Source organism: Phyllobates terribilis, unplaced genomic scaffold (genome assembly GCF_046119375.1).
Source record: "Phyllobates terribilis strain yellow unplaced genomic scaffold, ASM4611937v1 Scaffold_11__3_contigs__length_659146591, whole genome shotgun sequence".
NCBI lineage: Eukaryota > Metazoa > Chordata > Amphibia > Anura > Dendrobatidae > Phyllobates > Phyllobates terribilis.
In genome coordinates this window covers 65,866,189-65,881,816 of record NW_027362771.1, presented here as the reverse complement: position 1 = coordinate 65,881,816, position 15,628 = coordinate 65,866,189, and the positions used below count along the sequence as shown (strand labels likewise).

At 39.1% G+C, this 15,628-nt stretch overlaps 1 protein-coding gene across 1 annotated transcript; it reads right to left on the bottom strand.

Annotated features, from left to right (window-relative positions):
- Positions 1–628: 628 nt before the first annotated feature.
- Positions 629–3,059, bottom strand: POU4F3 (POU class 4 homeobox 3). The gene is made up of 2 exons (XM_073650643.1): positions 2,767–3,059; positions 629–2,455 (listed from the first exon to the last, which is right to left on the bottom strand). Exons 1-2 carry the CDS (start codon positions 2,884–2,886, stop codon positions 1,562–1,564), a joined length of 1,014 nt encoding a protein of 337 aa, XP_073506744.1. The 5' UTR covers positions 2,887–3,059; the 3' UTR covers positions 629–1,561.
- Positions 3,060–15,628: the final 12,569 nt, after the last annotated feature.

The following is a 15,628-nucleotide window of genomic DNA, read 5'->3' as shown; positions in this document are numbered from 1 at the left end:
ACTACAATCTATCTATCTAATATCAATTTCTCCATCTAGTCAGCCGTTAATTTCATAATTTCATCTATCTATCTTCTAAATGCACTGATCCATCTCATGTGAAGTATATATGTTTGCAAACACACATACACCACACATATACATATGTTATAAACACATACATTTTATATATATATATATATATATATATATACACGTATACATACACACATATATGTGTGTGTATATATGTGTGCACACAGACATATATATATACACACATGTACACGCACACATACACCACACATATAGATATGTTATACACACTATATATATATATATATATATATATATATATATATACACGCATATATAAACACACACATATACACGCAGAAAAGTATACTCGTTTCTGTATCTATCTAATATGCATTCATTTAATCATCTATGTGCCTATTTTTTGGAGGTGGTGTGTTCTCCAATTTTTACTACATAGTTTGCAGAAATCTTTCGAATCATCTGTAAATATTCTCAACAGCTCGTTAGACACATGTTCACATATCACAATTTACAAAACGTAGGTAGAGTTCAAAAATAAAGTATTTATTGCAGAGGTTGATTTGTGGGAATAAAACACTTTTCCGGTTTGTATTCAAAGAACCCCAAAAAAATATTCACACACAAACACATGAACTTCACTAGATACAATGACATAAAATATTCAATGCTGAGAAGACAAGGGCTGCGGATACAGAAATGAAGAATTTACAAAAGGACATATCCCGCACTGTGTGTATAATACAGAGAACGAATAATGAGTGTCATCATCATCATCGTCAGCATGAAAGGAGGAGAAGAAGGCAACTGTTGCACATTGACCATCACTACACTGAGACACCACCACTAGAAAGTTACAGTGTATAGTCTCTAACACAGTGTCCTTACAGTGTACATCTGCCATAAACTGGCAGTGACTACATATGGTGTGAAATTAGTCTAAACTAGGAATGAACAGACATAGACCCCTCAGCTCAAACTGCTCTGCGATTCTCATTTATTATTTATCACAGTTGTTGCTGATGAGAAGAAATAAAAATGCTTACAGTCCCTCACTTCTCCCTGTGTTTGTGAAAGTTAATTGTGTGGTTGTGAACTTACCAGTTGTTGCTAAGATTCTGGAGGGAGGGGGACAAGGAGACCTAGGAGGACTCTAGAAAATTGTAAAATAATACTGCACACCTCGGTGGGAGGAATATCAGCTTATCAATCAATTTCATATAAGGGCAAAATAACTAATAGCTGATTACAAATAAGGGAAGTCTCTACCACTAGAACCCTGCTAGAAGAAGACTTCAAGATTGCTGCACCTTGAAGAACCATTTTCTCCAGGTGCTGCCATTCATGGGCTATTCTCTTGGGAGTTCTGGCTGTAGATCACAGACCTGATGGGATGGGAAAACAAACGAGTCAATTGATGGCTTTTTGTATATTTACTGCAAGTTCTCAGAAGTTCTCAGTAAAGATCCCTGCTCTTTTAAATAATATCTCTAATAAAAGTCAGAGGTTCTGCAGATCCCACCAGTTAATGGACCGCAGAATATTTCATCCTTTTCTGTTTTTGTCTTTGATTACAAAACCAGACTCGAACCACGTTCTTTTTAAGGTCTAGTTTCTCAGCAATGGCTGCAATTTTCTCTGATGAAGGTCTGGGCTGGATGGAAAAGTAAGCTTCTAAAGACCTCTTCTCTGGTGCAGCGATAGAGGTGCGTTTGCGCTTTCGTTCACTCCCGTTAAAGAGCTCTGGCTTTGAGTTCTTCTCTCTGTAGGCAGCCTCAGCTTCTTCCAGCCAAGCCTGGAGGACAGGTTTCAGAGCTATCATGTTGTTATGGGACAATGTCAAGGACTCAAACCTACAGATGGTGCTCTGGCTTAGAGACCCAACACCTGGAATCTTGAGATTGGCCAAAGCTGATCCAACGTCTGCTTGAGTAACTCCAAGTTTTATCCTCCTCTGTTTGAACCTTTCAGCAAAAGCCTCGAGCTCTCTTGGATCCGACTCCACATCGTTGATACAGGACATCCCATTGTGAGCAGAAACTGTGTGAGGGTGGCCCATGCCCATGGCTTGATGCAGATGCCCCATGGCACCCAGGTGATGTGGATGGAGCTGTGAGGACATCACTGTATGATCAGCTGTCCCCATGCCACTTACAGTCAATGTAGGTGAGATATGGTCCAGCAGATCTCCCTCCAAACATTGATGCAGTGAGTGATGAGGGTGCGTTGTCAGAGTAGAAGGATGAGAGATGGGTACAGTGGAGGAGGTAGAAGTGCATGGGACACTGCTCATGGTATGGTAGGTTATGTCTGGTTTGAAGTGATGGTTCTTGCCGTGTGAGACAATATCCACAGCCGCCAGAGCTTCAGCACGGGCCAGCAAACTCTCATCAAAGCCTCCAAATATATTGCCCTGGAGCTGCAAGCAAGAATGCACATATTGGTGTCAATGGGGAATACTGTCAACTCAGGATTAAAAAACATTTTCAAGCACACAGATTCCTCCTCAAAGCTCAGGTCATAAAAATTAATATGAAGGCAGAAGCTTTGCTTGGATAGACATGTGGATCTGAGACAAGAGAGGGGGAGAGGTACTGAGGGAGCAGGGGAGAGAGAGGGAGGAAGCTTCACAGATCTGCAATTGTTCTGATGACATGAAAAAAACATTAAGCAAGAGCCTGTCAGAAAATGTGCCTTAAAGCAGTAAGTAATTGTGGCTGATGCCCATACCTGGGGGGCTGGCAGGCAGACCCTGCGCATAGCCTCTGTGCTGGAGTGCAGGCTGGAGTACTTGGGCTCCTGCAGGATTGGGTGCATGGAGAAGGGCTGCTTACTGTTCATAGCCATCATCCTGGCTCACCTGGCAATAGATCCAGGGCTGTCTCTGTGGCTTGCCACTCTTAAAGTGAGCTATGACAGAGCTGGTGTGCAGCAGAGTCCCTCTCCCTCTCCCCACCTGCTTCTTCACTCATCTTACAGCCAGTATGCCAAGAATAGGTCCAGGCGGACTGCGCCTGCGCGGCTCAGCTGCTACTAACTGCTATAGTAAGTGGTCCGGGGAAAGGAAGCTGTCCGCACCGGCAGCATGTGAGGGGCATGGTTAATGGAGGGAAGCCCACTGCTTAACAAGTGGGGAGTGGGACAAACACAGTCCCCCGTGGTGGAATCGTAGTTCTGGAATTGTAGAAAATACTGGGTGATTGGGTGATAAGCCAGTGTCAGTCATCAGAGTCGCCCAAATGAGAGGTACCTGCAAATATCATAGAAAAGTCATTAACTTACAGAACAACTACTTAATAAAATTGGTTGGAGGGGGAGAGGACACACAGTATGGGATATGTATATACACACACACACACATATATATATATATATATATATATATATATATATATATATACATATCCAATACTGTCACATATATATATATATATATATATATATATATATATATATATATATATATATATATATATATATATATTTATTTAGAGGGTTAGACAATAGATAAAATATTATTTTAATATAATATAGATAGAGATATATTAAATACAGAGAGATATTAGGTATAGTAAACAGTATTTTATTCAATAATAGAGATATTTTTCCATTTTCACATAGAGAGACAGATAGGTAGATAATACATGATAGGTAGATACTAGATAGGGATGGATAGGTACATAGAGAGATGAATAGTTACAATGGATTGTATATTATTATTATTATTAGTACTATAATTGTTATAATAATTAATAATGCAACATTATTATTAACAGTTTAAATGTTGTCAACATTGTAGCAATATGTGTAGCTTCATTCTTTCTTAGCACTATGTATGTATGTATGGACTATGTATTTCAGCAGCATCCTTGATCTGATCTCTGTAATATAGTGAGATTACTGATGACCTCACTTTGTGATCAGAATGATGTCATAGTCATTGCATCTCTTTGCTGATCACCTTTAGCTGAGCAATAAATATTCTCTAACTTTGTCATTTATTTGTATTTGGAACCCAGATCCTGAGTGTTAATGTGGGAAATGTGGAAATGGTAAAAGGGTATTAATGATTTTCTTGCAGTGGGTATGTAGCTGATATGAATGCTGATCTCCCTATGTACACTATTACTTATAGGCTGACTACAGGATGTATATATGTCAATAAACACAGCACAGTACATTATTTTACAGTATATTACAAGCTAAAGGCACATGTAGTGCTTAGTTATATGGATATGTTTGCACTAACAACTAGAACTTTTAAAGGGACTTTATAATACTAGGTCACCTGTCAGCACTACTGATCAGATGTCTGAGCTGGTTACACTTTAGTGATTGGGGTGCCAGTGTCGAACCTCCATGGAGTTTTATATTGATGACCTATTCCAAGGATAAGCCATTAATATCCTAGCAATGGAAAACCCCTTTAGTATGTATGTCATCTTAAATGGCTTAAAGGGGTTGTCTCTTTTCATTTTTTTTGTCACATAGATGTGCACAAACATCTATGAAAAAAATGTAATTGGATAACCAATTACTAAAACATTAATAAGTATGAGAAGTAAATAAAATAAACATAATTAACATAATTTCAAATTGTATTTAAATTAATCTTGGGATCTAATCATACCGAGCTTGCAGTGTACATTTGTTGCATGTATAGCGAAAACTAGAAGTCTGTTTTCATTCTTTCTTATGGCTGATAACCATGTCATAATATTTTTGTGCTAACTGATATAATAGCCCAGTTAGTCTGCCATCGTAATATGCAGCACATTCTCATTATACATCTGATATTGATTGTTTGTTTAGAATATTTTTGTGGCTGAAGTTTCTTATTATTTTTACGTAGGGTACCTCTACTTAAGTTTTTTTTTTCTTTTTGTGTATGAGGTTTCTTAAACTTCTATTAAACAAACATGAACATTAGACAGCACATGGATGGCGTCCGAGTGCAGTCTGATTTTTTTCTCGGAACCCATAGACTTGTATTGGTGAGTTTTACCTGTAACTAGTATCAAATTCAGACGTGTTCATGTTTGGGTGTAGAACACTTTGACCACAAAAATACACGGATATGTGAATAGTCCCATATGATATAATAATATAATAGGTAGGCGTTCTATCTGTGGAAACCATGGATAGAATTTGTTCATGAAAAACTGACGTCTGAATAAGGCGCCTATTGTATATTTTCTACACATTGAAAACAATAAATAAAAAAATCAATTTTTAAAAAAAAACACAACTTGTGAGATCTTCTATGATTCCTGTTTTTTCTTATTTAACTAAAATGGCTTTCCCATTTATTATCAGCTGTCCACAGGATAGGTAATAAATGTATTAACATTGGGGGTCCAACCATTGTGATTTGCAGTGATCCCCTATATAAATCGCTCAATGCTCTTTTATGGGACTGATGAAATTTTCATCTCCAACAATAAAATAAAGAGACATTATTATCTATTCTGTGGATAGTTGATAAATATATTTAGTGGGGAAACCCTTCAAAACAATTTACAAAAATGTATTAGATCTTTAGAACAACTACAAATGTTGAACATTGGGTGAAAAAAATCCTTCTGCTGTTTGTTGCTTAAAGAGGTTTTCTGTTAATAATTTTCCATTGGCTTCCAAGAGTTAAAAATGACAAACTTAGGTCTACTCACTCCTCCCCAGGGTTGGCTCTCTGCAACTCCTCCCAGTAATTGTTTACAGGCTGTGTATTGACCTCATTACTACAGTGCACATAACCACTGCAGCCAATCACTGGGCTCACCAGACCTGCCACTGTAGACTGCACAAGATAATGAGCCCAATGATTGGCTGCAGTGGTCCTGTGCACTGTAGCCATTGAATACAATCACTGTGAGCAGTGGTGGAGAGCTGGTTGTAGAGTAGGAGCTTGTGAGTAAACTTATCTAGTTATCTATAATCCTTGTAGGCTAAAATAAATATTAACATAAAACTTATTTTTTTGTCTATTCACTTGAATTGCAGATACCTTTAGATCATTCTTAGAACTGTTCATGTGCTCTTCCCTAAATGCCTGCTTAGTTTAGTACTTATATTTCGCTTTTAAACAGGAATTGCGGAGAGAGAAAGAACTCTTGATTAAGATTGCTTTGATCCTCTGTAATTTTACAAAATAAATGTGAAAGGCCTGGAGACAAATCATGTAACTTGAAATTGATTTGTACACTAATCCTTTTTTTTACCCACAGTAACTATTTACAAACTGCACAAGACTAAATTAAAAACGCAGATTTTCCTGAAGAATTCCAAAGATAAGTTCAGGGTTTCGTTTCAGCACCAAGGACAGTGTGAGATAATAAATGCTGGTCACATAGTGAGAGGTAGTACCATACATTGCTAAACTATGTATCTTTCACCAGTTTTTTGCTAAATCATCTGAGAGCAGCATGATGTAGGAAAAGAGACTGAATCCAACAATGTATCACTTAGTTTACTAGGTTTCGTAATGTCATCATTTCATAGTTTTAAGGTTGAAGGTAGACTTAAGCCCATTAAGTTCAACCTATAGGCTAACATGTTGATCTAGAGGAAAGCAAAAATTCCATGGGGCAGATATTATTAGCTCCATATTAGGGGAAAAATTGCTTCCTGATTCCATATGACAATCAGACTAGTTCCCTGGATCAACGCCCCATCATAGAATCTACTTCCCATAACCTGTAATATTATATTTATCAAAGAAGGCTCTTCTTGAATTTTAGTAGTAAATCAACCATTACAACATCATATGGCAGAGCATTTCTTAGTCTTACTGCACTTACTGTAAAGAATATGCGTCTGTGATTATGATTAAACCTTCTTTCCTCTAGATGTAGAGGATGACCTTTTGCAGGCATAAGTGTAAAAAGATCATTAGAAAGATCTCTTTAATGTCCCCTTATATATTTGTACATTGTAATAAGATCACCCCTAATCCTTCATTTTCCCAAACTGAATAACCCCAAGTTTAATCACTTATCTTGGTATTGCAGTCCACCCATTCCCTTAATAACCTCAGTCGCTCTTCTCTGCACCCGCTCTAGTTCAGCTATATCCTTCTTATACACTGGAGACCAAAATTGTACACAGTATTCTAAGTGTGGCCATACTAGAGACTTTTATAGAGGCAGAACTATGTTCTCGTCATGAGCATCTTTGCTTATTTTAAAGCATCCCATTATTTTATTTGCCTTGGCAGCAGCTGCCTGAGACTGATCATGAAAGTGGAGCTTGACATCCAACCATACACCCAGGTCTTTTTCAGTGACAGTTTTACCCAGTGTTTTACAATTTAGTACATAATTATACATTTTATTTCCTCTGCTCAAGTGCATAAACATTTATCTACATGAAATATCAATTACCATTTCTTAACCCAAGCCTCCAGCTTACATAAATCCTTCTGCAATATTAAATTATCCTCCTCTGCGTTGATTACCCTGCAGAGTTTAGCATTATCTGCAAATATTGTAATTCTACTCTGCATGCCCCCTACAAGGTCATTAATAAATATGTTAAAAATAAGAAGGCCCAATACTGACCCTTCGGGCACCTCAGCAATAATTGTGATCCAATCCGAGTGTCTCCATTAATAACCACATTTTGTTCCCTATCACTGAGCCAGTTGTTAACCCAGTTACACATATTTCCCTTAGTTCCATTTTTCTCATTTTATATACCAACCTTTTGTATGGCACCATATAAAATAGCTTTGAAAAAACCCTTTAAGTACATTTATGAATAGTCAAAAAAAATAAGGGAACCTTTAGTCAGCTTATTTCCATTTCCAATTTCATGCCCAAATTTTGAAATTACTCCAAAATGTCATGCAGTTTTGATTTCTACGTAAGTGGCTGAAAAATATTTGCTCAATTAATGGGGGTTTAGGTTAAAAGCACAGTCTGTAAAAATATTTATATATGGAAGCCATTTTTTCTGTCCAATTTCCACTGCCAGATCCAACCCTGGGTGGTAGGGAAAGGGTGCCTTTCTGCAACAAATAGTGGCAAGTAAAAAGGAGCATTTGCTTCCTGCCATCCTATCCTCTATGTGGGCTACTATCCTATTTTTTGTTCATCAATCTAGATATGCAGAATCCTACATTACCAGACATTGGCTGCCATATGTGTCAGTATGAAGCAATGTCATGGGTTAGTAAAGACCAGTAAAAATGCTATAAAATTCTAATTACTAGAATACTGTAGACATATAAAAATATGTAAAGCATAGGGTCTTGGTAGGGGTGTACCTAGAAAAGACTGGTCTTTCTAGCAATTTTTTAATTGCCCTCCTCCTCCTCTTATTTTGGATCATTTCTTCACTAGATCATTTTTAGTTTTCTGCTTTCCAATTCTAAAGTTGCAAAAATAGAAATAATTTTGATGTTACAATAAATTAAAAAAGGCCTTTTGTTAATGTTCTGATTTACCGAAATGAGAGCTGTACAATAAACTTGCAGAAAGTTTGGGGAAAAACACCTTCCTCTGCATAAAAACATGGACTGTTATTCTTCAGGGTTTTGGAACCCAATATCCTCAGTGTTTGGTCAGTGTAAAGAAAAAGAGAAAAGGCGTTCCAAGTGTGTTACCCTCAATATAGGACACAGCGAGCAAAGGATTGTACATGCTCACCTGTCTGGGTTGTGACCTGGCACAACTCCATACTTGTAAGAATGAAGGACTGCTGCTCCGACCGCTGCCCCACACGCTGGTGGGAAGAAACGTATTCAAACCAAACAGGAAAAAGAGCGATGATTCCCGGGCGCTGCCACAGAGTGAAGACAAGGGTGTATGTTCTCTGGATCGTTATTCATTCATACAACGCATTTCGAAGTCGGATTGACTCCTTCATTGGGTATAGTATGTTATATAGAGGGAAAGAAACTATAAGGGAGGGAAGAAACTTCTACACAGCTTAAAACAATAAATAATTAAAACTAACAATTTATACAAGTCACATATGTAAAATTTGCAGTAAAGAACCATTTGTTGTATATAAATGTGACTTATGTTGAGTATATGTATGATGTCATAAAATTGTATTAAAACAATAATAACAAAAAAAGAGAAAAAAAAAATTTGTCTTTTATTTTTCTTTCTCTTTCCCTCTTCCTTTCTTCTTCACATTTTTTAAGTTATTTTATATTTTGGGACTCCTTTTGACTGTGGATCCTTAGAAACCTGAGACCCTATTTTGGGTTGTCAATGGTTTCATTTAACCCTTCAGGTGCCAATGTGGATAACTTGAAAAACAAGTAGGACTCTTGATTTATTAGTTTCTGATATCTATTTGTAATGTGATCAAGTATGTGTTCTAGTATAGTAAGCCTTAGACTTGTGCTGTCTTTCTTGTGTTCTAATAAGGAATGTTTAGATAAACTATGGTTCAAAACTCCATTTTTTATATTACATCTATGTTTATTCTACGATCAAGAGGTTGTGTAGTCCATCCTACATACTGTACATTACAATCACATTCAAGCAGATAAATCACAAAGGATGTTCCAAAATTAAAAAACAGAAACATATTAAAAATATCTCTGGTTGTCATTGATGGAAATGTTGAGAAACAATGCTTTATAATCAAGCAGAATTTACATTTAGAATTGCTGCACTGAAAACATTCTTTTAATTCTGGAAAAAATTATAATCCCCTGGTCTGATTTTAGTTGTATTATTAATTGATTTGATACAACTTGGTGCTACATGATTTTTCATCGTCATATTCCTCCTGAAAATGACCTCTTGATTTGGGGATAGAACAGTAAAGGATCACTTTGAAGAATGGTCCAATGTTCGGACAATGCAGTTCTGATTGATTTGAGGACTTGTTGAGGGTTGTTATAAAGCTGTATTTGAATTTGATATCATCTGATGTTTTTGATTAGATTTCTCATTTTGTTGTTTTCTTTGTAAGGGCATTTTGACTGTTTGAAATTTTTTGTGCAATTAAACACTTTTTCAAGAATATTTTTTGGGTATTCTTTTTTCAGGAATCTCCTTTTCAATAATCTTTGATTCGCTCAAAAAAATCTGTATCTAGAGTACAGTTCTTCCTAATCCTCCAATATTGTCCATATGGAATGATTTTGATCCATTTGGGAAAGTGGCGGCTAGTAAATTCAAGATAGCTGTTGACATCAACGTTTTTGACGTGTGTCGAAGTTGCAGTATTCCCTTTACTGTCTTTTGATATGTTGAGGTCTAAAAAAAATCGATACTATATTGGGAAAAAGAATGGGAACATTTTATTCCCCAGTGATTTTTATTTAGTTTTTTCTATTATTTTGTTTATATAATTTTAAGAGATCATATATATTCTCAACATAATTCACATTTGCAGTATATACAACAAATGGTTCTTTACAGCAAATTTTATATATGTGACTAGTATAAATTGTTGGTTTTAATTAAGTATTTATTGTTTTAAGCTTCCCTCCCCTATATAAGGGAGGTGGCTCTGTATAACATACTATACCCAATGAAGGGGTCAACCGACTTCGAAACGCGTTGTATGAATGAATAACGATCCAGAAAACATACACCCTTGTCTTCACTCTGTGGCAGAGCCCGGAAATCACTGCTCTTTTTAATGTTTGGTTTGGATATATTTGGTCATTGTGTCCGTTTTTACCATCAGTTTCATCAGTGATTTTCACATATGATAAAATAAATAAACTACAAACCTTCTCCCATCCATTACAATGTTAAAGAGAACCTGCCTGCTTGGGAAATGGTAATTACAGTGGCATGCGAAAGTATTCACCCACTTCCCCTCTTGGAATCTTGAATTTCACTGTATTTTTTTTAGCGTTTGCATCAGTTCATGTAAAGAACATGCCTATAACTGTGAGCATTTGGTTTTCTTTTTATTGTGAAGCAAACAACAAATAGGAAAAAATTACTGAAAACTTCAGTGTGCGTAACTATTCACCCCCCTAAAGTCAGTACTTTGTAGATCCTCCTTGTGCGGTAATTACAGCTGCAAGCCACTTTTGACAAGTCTCTGAGCTTTCCACATCTTTCCACTGGGATTTTTGCCCATTTCTCAAGACAATACTGTTCAAGTTAGATGGTTTCCTCTGGTGAACAGCAATCTTCATGTCTGACCACAGATTCTCAATTGGATTAAGGTCTGGACTTTGATTAGTCCACTCCAAAATGTTTACACATTTCCCCTTAAACCACTGGAGTGTTGCTTTAGCAGTATGGTTTGGGCCATTGTCTTGTTGAAAGGTGAATCTCCGTCCCAGTCTCAAATCACTGACAGACTGAAACCGGTTTTGCTCAAGAATATCCCTGTATTTCACACTATCCATCTTCCCCTCAACTTTATGATGTTGCAGCCTCTGTGGCCTTTCAGAAAAGGTGTGTATATCCTGACAGACCATGTGACACTTAGATTGTACATAGGTGGACTTCCTTTCACTAAGCATGTGACTTATGAAGGTAATTGCTTGTACTAGAGATTTTTTCAGGGCTTCATAGCAAAAGTGGTAAATATATATGCACATGGCCAATTTTTAGTTATTTGATCCCAGAAATTTAATTTATGCCTATATTTCTCTCACTTCGCTTCACCAACTTAGACTATTTAGTGCTGATGCGTCACACACAAATCAGATTACAAAAATATTTGAACACAGGTTGTAATGTAACAAAATAGGTAAAAAGTCAAGGGGGTGAATACTTTTGCAAGCCACTCTACAGATATAGTGTTAATCTGAAGGTAAATAGTCTTATAATGCTGGGAGTCCACTTTAACGAAAGTGTGGCTTCCAGGAAAAAATGAACTTATCTCCTCCTGGGAGCCGCCGGCTTTCAATCATCTTAGTGCGCTCGGAGTGACTACAGTCACCACTATAATGTGAGAAGCCGCTGTAAGTACACTCCGGCACTTTATTTGACAGCTTGCTTGGCACAGATGCACTGCTGAGCTGGCTGTCAATCAAAGTGCCAGGGCGTGCTTACAGCTGCCTCTCATATTATAGTGATTGGCGCTATGAGCGGTGATTGTAATCGCTCCTTGCACTGCCTTCATGACTGAAAGTCATCTGCTTCTGGGAGGGAATACGTTTCCTTTAACAGCGGATGGCACACTGGTGCCATCCTTGTGCTGTCCATGATTTTCATGTACCCATAGACTTACATAAGAAAATTCCATGATATGGATCAAAATCGGACATGTCTCTGAGATTTTTTTTTGTGTACACAAGGTCCACATTTGTGACTAGCTCACACAGTTTATAATGCGTGTGCACCATTGATGACAGGAGACCCAGTCACCAATTACTTGGAAGTAAACAGAATCTTTGATGTTCTGCTGATATCTCGGCAGTCAGTCTTCTACTTCTTATTCTCAGCCACCCTTTCTTACCTTATCTATTCATTTATAGCCCTCATCCCCTTATCCCTCTTTGTGAACTTCTCTACCTTCTCAGAATGTTAGCCTCATTCTCCACCAGTATATTTCTTTATCCCCTCTGCTGTTAAAGTGGACCAATGTAGTGGGAATATTCAATAACTACAGTCAACCTTTTCTGAGAGAAGGATTTCAAAGAAGCAGTGTCATGTGCAGGGTCAAAGGCTTCTCCTCCACAGTACATCATTGACAAGAGTGGGAGATTTATTACGTAGCATCTAATCCAACACTGGAGAAGAAGGTCCCACTGCTCTGCAAAACTATACTAGTACTGCCACCAGACTTTGTGTGGCGGCTGGAAGGTAGCAAGCACTTTTATCTTTACTGCTGGGCAGCTCACTAACCAAGTACTTCAAAGGAAGCATCATTCGGGCATTCAGGTTCTCCTTTCTCCAACCGGCTTATTCTCACGTAGAACAGCATAATCGTTTTTGTGCAGCCTCTTGGAAAGAAAAAAAAGGGGGTATATATTTTTTTAATTTCAGTACAGTTTGCAATTCTGCTGTCTTCAAGAACATAGTGTCCCACAATTTGGACTGCATCTGAACCAGCTCCTCACTAATCTCTTTCCAGAGCACTGACACATCCGGGCTACACCAACACCTCTTTATGTTAACATTCAATTGCTGGCTAGGGTCAAGATAAACCCACAAATGCCCTAACTCAGAAGATTTGCATGCATGGCCTTGATGAACATCCTGGGACCCCATGATTTCACTCTGGCTATTCCGTAGTTTATGGTTCTGGTCATGTCAAATAGATTACCTAAAAACTCATGATATGAATGTACACTTAATGTAACTGGAAGATATACCTATAATTTGGATTGTTTTAATTTAGTGTAACTACATTCATTCATAGGGCGGGTAGCGTTTCTCCTCAAGAAGTGTGCCAAGCTGGCATAGGAAGACTAACAGGCCTGGTAATACTTTATGTGAAAAAAGGTTTCCAAATAGCCTCTTCAAAGAGGAAGAAAGCTTGCTCTCTAGTATCACCTATTCAAAATAGCCATCGTTTAAACAAGCACATCCATCAAAGCATTTATCCTCTTAATATATTGCAATCATCATATTATATGGCACTGTGTACTTACAATTGCTCATTTTGCCCTTCTACCCAGCTAATTCTTCCTTTTCCATTAGGTCTATGACATCACATGATTAAAAACTGACTAGCTGAATCCTTCTACGCGCTATGTAGAAACAGGAGGTCAATTTTCTCTGTATAAGTCTTAAAGGGGTTGCCCAGTACTTTATATTATCCCCCCCAATGTATCCCCCCAGGGCCCGTAAGGATTTTTGTAATTACCTTACGTTGCAGTTACTGCCTGTGAGTGGCGCTATCACTGGCCGCTCACAGGCATCACATGACCCCCAGCTGCAGCCGGCTCTGACATCCGCTGACGTCACAAGTGCTGGCAGCAGCCGGGGGTCTTTGTCTTCCTGGTTCCACGGTGGACCAGGCTGTGGGCGGGGTTACCCCCCGCGTCACACCCGGCAGCCACCTCGCGCTCTGCCTCTCCCTATTTATTGGGAAAACGTGCGGTGGATGCTGGGTGTGATGCGGGGGGAGGTAACCCCACCCACAACCCAGCAGCCACCACGGGGACCGCAGCGCTGAGTCACGCCTCACTTGTCATGACGTTAGCACGGGGTCACGTGATGCCTGTGTGCGGCCAAGGATAGCGCCGCTCACTGGTAGAAACAACAACATAAGGTATTTACAAAAATCCTTAGGGGCCCCTAGGGGGGATACATTGGGGGGGTGTAATATAAAGTGCTGGACAACTTCTTTAAGTTACTGCAAAACTGTCACTGTGCTGTTCAGGACTATGGGCAAGACACTGATCTGCATGAGACTCAGCCTCCAGACTTATTTTAAATAGAAAGGGGCATTACCAGGGTGAGAAATGTAACTAAAGGCCCCGTCACACTAAGCGATGCAGCAGCGATCCCGACAATGATACGACCTGTCAGGGATCGTTGCTGCATCGCTAATACATCGCTGGTGAGCTGTCAAACAGGCAGGCTCACCAGCGATCAGGGGAGCAACGATATCGTGGAAAGAATCGTTCCACGATGTCCTGCTCCCGTTACCAGCCTGCTGCAAGCAGGAGCAGGCTGGTAACTATGGTAAACATCGGGTTACTAAGTGCGCGTGTGCCCCTAGTAACCCGCTGTTTACCATGGATACCACTCTGCTACCGTGCGCTGGAGCCTCCGCTCACAGTAGCAGAGTGGTATCTATGGTAAACAGCGGGTTACTAAGTGCGCGCGTGCCCCTAGTAACCCGATGTTTACCATGGTTACCAGCCAGATCGTTGGTCCCGCTGGTCACACACAGCGATGTGTGCTGGCCAGCGGGAGGCCAACGACCAAAAAATGGTCCAGGACACTTTGCAACGATCAGCGACCTCACAGCAGGGGCCTGATCGTTGCAAAGTGTCACACATAGCGACATCGCTGGTGAGGTCGCTGGTGAGTCACCAAAACCGTGACACAGCAGCGATCTCGCTAGCGATATCGCTTAGTGTGACGGGGCCTTAACACAGAACAGTAGAACTGAACTTTGTCTCTTTGCAAACATATTTGCTGTACATTTCTTCACCAGCTGGCAGCGCGAATATGTGACCACAAACTTTCCATGTTTTATCCCCTGTATTCAAATTGTCTCTTCAGAGAGGAAGAGGACTAGAACTCTAGTGCCACCTAGTAGCAATCCTAAAAGTCAATAGTGACCCTTTAACGAGCCTTATCACATGACTTAGGATAAAAGCCAATACCAGAAACTCAATTTGCAGACACTGTGTTTCGGGGTACTTCCCCTTGTCAGTGCAAAGTATGAGTTCTGGTTTGGCTGGATGAGAGGCATCAGACCAGTATCTAGAGGTAATATTTCTCCTTGTGGACAGTGACGTGTTAAGCACGTCAGGTGAGGAGACTTTTAAAGCCACAATGCTCCTCTGGGAAATATGAAAATTGTCTATTCAGAGAGGAAGAGGACTAGTACTGTAGTGCCACCTACAGGAAGTAGCAATCCTAAAAGTCAATAGTGACCCTTTAACAAGCCTTATCACATGACTTAGGATAAAAGCCAATACCAAAGACTCAATTTGTAGACACTGTGTTTCGGGGTGCAGCCCCTCACCAGTGCAAAG

Coding starts and splice junctions, on each gene's coding strand:
- POU4F3 (XM_073650643.1), bottom strand. CDS start 2,886: ATGATGGCTATGAACAGTAAGCAGCCCTTCTCCATGCACCCAATCCTG. Junction 2,456..2,766: donor TCTGCCTGCCAGCCCCCCAG/GTATGGGCATCA, acceptor TCTTGCTTGCAG/CTCCAGGGCAATATATTTGG.